Raw genomic sequence first — 4,952 nt, forward strand, 5'->3', positions numbered from 1 at the left:
GTTTTGAGGAGTGAGTGTAATTTTATGGTAAGTGGCCAATCTATCAATGAAATGTGTAAAAATTAGGTGATTTTTCAATCTACCAAATAAAGTCGTGTTGCAAAGGGTATTTTATTTTTATGAGACTTCCAAGAGTTTCACATTTTTCATGCTCGAATATTTTGATAAAATTAAATTTCAATGACTCTCAAATCGATTTTCCAAATAAAAGAATTTCTTCACTGAGATTATATTTTGATATGATGAAGTATCTTGTGGAATTTGTCGGAATAGGTAATGACCCTTGATGAAAACTAGATATTAATAGTTTTTTAATTAGAGAAAGATTAAGATATTTCAACCTCCGAAGATGGTTTCTGGATATTAAAAACTCCAATTCTTTCACTTCACACGCGATCACTCCGAAGATGGTTTGCGGATAAATTATTGTAACTTATAGTACTTTTTCTGTAGTTTCAAAATATATAAATTTTATTTTAAATTTTCTAAAGACTTCCCTGATTTTTTGGTGAAAATTAAACTATTTGGTTCTTTAAAATCCAGACCATGCATTACAAATTGAGATAGAGGGAGTAATCTTCATATGATTGTTTTCGCAAATAGTAATTAAACACATATCTCTGGTCCCAAAAAGAACAGGAAACGCGTTTTCTTTAAATTTGCAAATTTGGTTGCTATTAGAGAAAATGTGGTCATTCTCAAGTCAAATTTTGAGTTTGTTTTGAGTTACACATTTAATTCAGCAAAGGACTTAGTCAAAGTGGCCAAAATAGTTCTGTTATGACACATTGATCATGACCACTTTTAATGTATGATACAGACATGTCTGGTTTTCAATTGTTATCTCTAAAGTAGTGGACCATATCCAATAATTTTCAGGACTAGGCATGCTCCATTTTAGACATTTGATATTAATCTTAGCCATGAATCTCTCAACCTGGTAAGGAATATTTTCCCACTGATGCAAGAATTGTTCTTGGTTTGATGGATAACCTGATTACATTTACTGCTAACACAAACATGAATTTGTAGTTGAGGCATATTAGCTATATCTTCTTGATTTTGTGCTTCCTATTCTTGAATCTCTCCTTCTTTATGTTGTAACAGTTGTTTGTAATTGAGTCATATTGGTAACCTGTTGTAACATGAGAACACCATAGTCATGGTAATGAGCCATAGCAACAATTTCGTGCACCATTTGTTCCAGAGTTGGTTGAGCTATTAAATGCATCGTGTGAATTATCAGCTACCTTGAATAGATTAGACGGAACTACGGAACTTCCCTGTTGTTAGGGTCATTTTACAATATTCTGTCTTGCCAGTGCTGTTTCAAACTAACTAGCTTGTATCTGGAAATAGAACACACAAATATTTCAAACAAACATTATTGCAATTTGCAAAGGAAAGTTTCAAAGTGCTACGAGCACAACTAGGAATATCATTGATGAATGCAAATGAAAAAAAAAACAGTTTACTTTGAGTAAGCCTGTTTGTGTAATGAAAAGCTAAGCTCCTGCTATGTAGGGAAGGGCCGGACCACAAGGGTGTATTGTAATTTGTATGCAACCTCACTCTACATCTCTGCAAGAGACTGTTTCCATGACAACCTTATCACAAAAAATAAAATAAAATTGGCCTCTCCCACCATAATAACTAGCTTTGGGGTGTGAGTTAATCAGTTACGCCCAAGGTTGTTACATATTCTTCTTTGTTAGCGCTCTTTCTTATATCACACGTTAAATAGCTTCCTCCATTAATTCAGCTCTCTTAGATTCATTGAGGTGAGTATTATTGATCCGAGAAATGCATACACATCATTCAATACACACAACATTTATTGTATATCATCAAAATTCATAATATTACAGTTTCCCAGGTTAAGAAAAGCTTGTAAAACTAAAAATCAAATCCAACAATCATAAGCTGCAACATAGGAAGAACCAAATCCATTAATCCAACAGGCACCTGAAAATCTGAAAAAATAAGAAAGTGAGTCACACAACTATAAATTTTTAGCCTTTGTTATCACAGCTTCCAACTGATTACTTGCAATTCGTATCAAGCGTTAATACGTATTTGTTGATAACAAAAAGCATAAAACCTAATATATTAGTTGTTAGAATAAACTAAAAAAGATTAGTGTAGAGCTTAGCTTGAATACCTGAAGTTCTGAAATCAAATCCTTCTTTATTGGTAACTTGTTTAGAAGCGATTATTTCTTCCTCTGTAATTCCCTTGGCCTCGCTGCTTCTTTCTCCTTCGCATGATAATTTTGTGTTCCAGTTCTTCAATGATTCTTGCAAGCCATCTTAGATTTCCAGTTGAGATCAAGAAATATATTATGGATAAGCCAATGCATAGTCCACTGCCATAGCCCATCAGAGCGGCTTTCCAAAAATCATTGAAAAATTCAGAATTTCTTTCTTGATCTTCTAGCGCAGACACTGTATAGTTTGTCTCTGACACAGGATCATTGCCACAACCTTTTGAAACGGGGAATCCACGTAATCCATCATTACCATCAAATGAACTGTTCTCAAAGGTATGAAATTGGGGTCCTTGAGGGATGCATCCTTGGAGATAATTGTGGGAGAGATTTAAGAATTCAAGAGACGTAAGAGAAGCAAGTTGTTGTGGTATCTCTCCCGAAAGCTGGTTAAACGAAAGGTCTAAGGACTCCACTACAGATAAATTTCCAAGTGATAGTGGTATATGACCTTTCAATCCATTATGAGACATATTCAATACCCGAAGAGCTATGAGATCTCCTAGAACACTAGGAATACGTCCTTCAAATTTATTGTTTGAAAGATCAATAACTGTGTACAAAGACAAAATTTTCACAACTTCAAGCTTCAATCCCTTTGTTACAACAACCACCGAGTCTTGGTAGTAGAATCCACCTCCTTCATAATTTGGTACCTTTATTGTTTGATCAATAGTCGTCATGCCTTTCAAATGTTGAAACAGACTCGTTGGTAAGTCTTTCGAGAAGGCATTGTTAGAGAGATCTATGATTCGAAGATCAGGAAACATGATTTCAGCACCTGAAGATCTTATGGGTCCATGCAATTTATTCGATGTCAATCTTAAAACTCTCAGCTCTGGCAAAGTTCCCAACCACATGGGGAATGTGTCATTGAGATGATTATCTCCTAGGTCAAGAACTTGCAGCTTTTTGCAATTGGCCAAAGATCGAGGGATTTCCCCCTCGAGTTCATTGCCATGAAAGTTGAGACCTATAAGTGAACTTCCAATGCTAAAATTTGTTGGAAGAGTCCCAGAAAGTTTGTTATTCTGCATATCAAAAACCTGGAGGCTACTAATATTGCCAAAACATTGTGGAATTGCTCCCTCCAGATTGTTTCTGCCCAAATCTAGAATTTGTAGTGATGTTAAATTGGAAATAGATGAAGGGATCTCTCCACTGAAATTATTATGTGACATCATCAAAGCCTGGAGGCCGCTGATATTACCCAAACATTGTGGAACTTTTCCTGTCAAGTTGTTTCTCGACATAAACAACACTTTCAGTGATGTCAGATTGCACACTGATGAAGGAATCTCCCCAGTGAGATTGTTATCACTGAGAATCAGAGTTTGCAGATTTCTCAAATTCCCCAATGAAGCAGGAATAGAGCCATTAAGAGAGTTATTACTCAAATGTAGGAAACTAAGAGACCTTAGGTAACCTATTTCTTCAGGAATAGAGCCAGAAAAGTGATTATTATGAAGATACAAACCAGACAAGTTGCTCAAATTCCCCAATGATGCAGGAATAGAGCCAGAAAGGTGATTATTATGAAGATACAAACCAGACAAGTTGCTCAAATTCCCCAATGATGCAGGAATAGAGCCAGAAAGCTGATTATTATAAAGATACAAACCAGACAAGTTGCTCAAATTCCCCAATGATGCAGGAATAGAGCCAGAAAGGTGATTATTATGAAGATACAAACCAGACAAGTTGCTCAAATTCCCCAATGATGCAGGAATAGAGCCAGAAAGCTGATTATTATAAAGATACAAACCAGACAAGTTGCTCAAATTCCCCAATGATGCAGGAATAGAGCCAGAAAGGTGATTATTATGAAGATACAAACCAGACAAGTTGCTCAAATTCCCCAATGATGCAGGAATAGAGCCAGAAAGCTGATTATTATAAAGATACAAACCAGACAAGTTGCTCAAATTCCCCAATGATGCAGGAATAGAGCCAGAAAGGTGATTATTATGAAGATACAAACCAGACAAGTTGCTCAAATTCCCCAATGATGCAGGAATAGAGCCAGAAAGCTGATTATTATAAAGATACAAACCAGACAAGTTGCTCAAATTCCCCAATGATGCAGGAATAGAGCCAGAAAGGTGATTATTATGAAGATACAAACCAGACAAGTTGCTCAAATTCCCCAATGATGCAGGAATAGAGCCATTAAGCGAGTTACTACTCAATTCTAGCTCAGTAAGAGACCTTAGGTAACCTATCTCTAGAGGAATAGAGCCAGAAAAGTGATTATCATAAAGATACAAAACAGACAAGTTGCTCAAATTCCCCAATGAAGCAGGAATAGAGCCATTAAGAGAGTTCATACCCAAAGATAGCTTAGAAAGAGACCTTAGGTAACCTATCTCTAGAGGAATAGAGCCAGAAAAGTGATTATCATAAAGATACAAAACAGACAAGTTGCTCAAATTCCCCAATGAAGCAGGAATAGAGCCATTAAGAGAGTTCATACCCAAAGATAGCTTAGAAAGAGACCTTAGGTAACCTATCTCTAGAGGAATAGAGCCAGAAAAGTGATTATCATAAAGATACAAAACAGACAAGTTGCTCAAATTCCCCAATGAAGCAGGAATAGAGCCATTAAGAGAGTTCATACCCAAAGATAGCTTAGAAAGAGACCTTAGGTAACCTATCTCTAGAGGAATAGAGCCAGAAAAGTGATTAT

At 35.9% G+C, this 4,952-nt stretch overlaps 1 protein-coding gene across 1 annotated transcript in view; it reads right to left on the reverse strand.

Moving 5' to 3' along the window:
* Positions 1–2,202: 2,202 nt before the first annotated feature.
* LOC125873262 (receptor-like protein 9DC3) overlaps positions 2,203–4,952 on the reverse strand; it is a 14,898-nt gene continuing 12,148 nt past the window's right edge. Inside the window, exons 3-4 of the mRNA XM_049554159.1 lie at positions 4,320–4,867; positions 2,203–3,692 (exon numbers count right to left, since the gene is read on the reverse strand). Of these exons, the coding sequence (XP_049410116.1) occupies positions 2,203–3,692; positions 4,320–4,867 (2,038 nt within the window). The remainder of the gene's footprint in view (positions 3,693–4,319; positions 4,868–4,952) is intronic.

The sequence above is a fragment of the Solanum stenotomum genome, chromosome 8, assembly GCF_019186545.1.
Source record: "Solanum stenotomum isolate F172 chromosome 8, ASM1918654v1, whole genome shotgun sequence".
In the NCBI taxonomy this organism is placed as follows: Eukaryota; Viridiplantae; Streptophyta; class Magnoliopsida; order Solanales; family Solanaceae; genus Solanum; species Solanum stenotomum.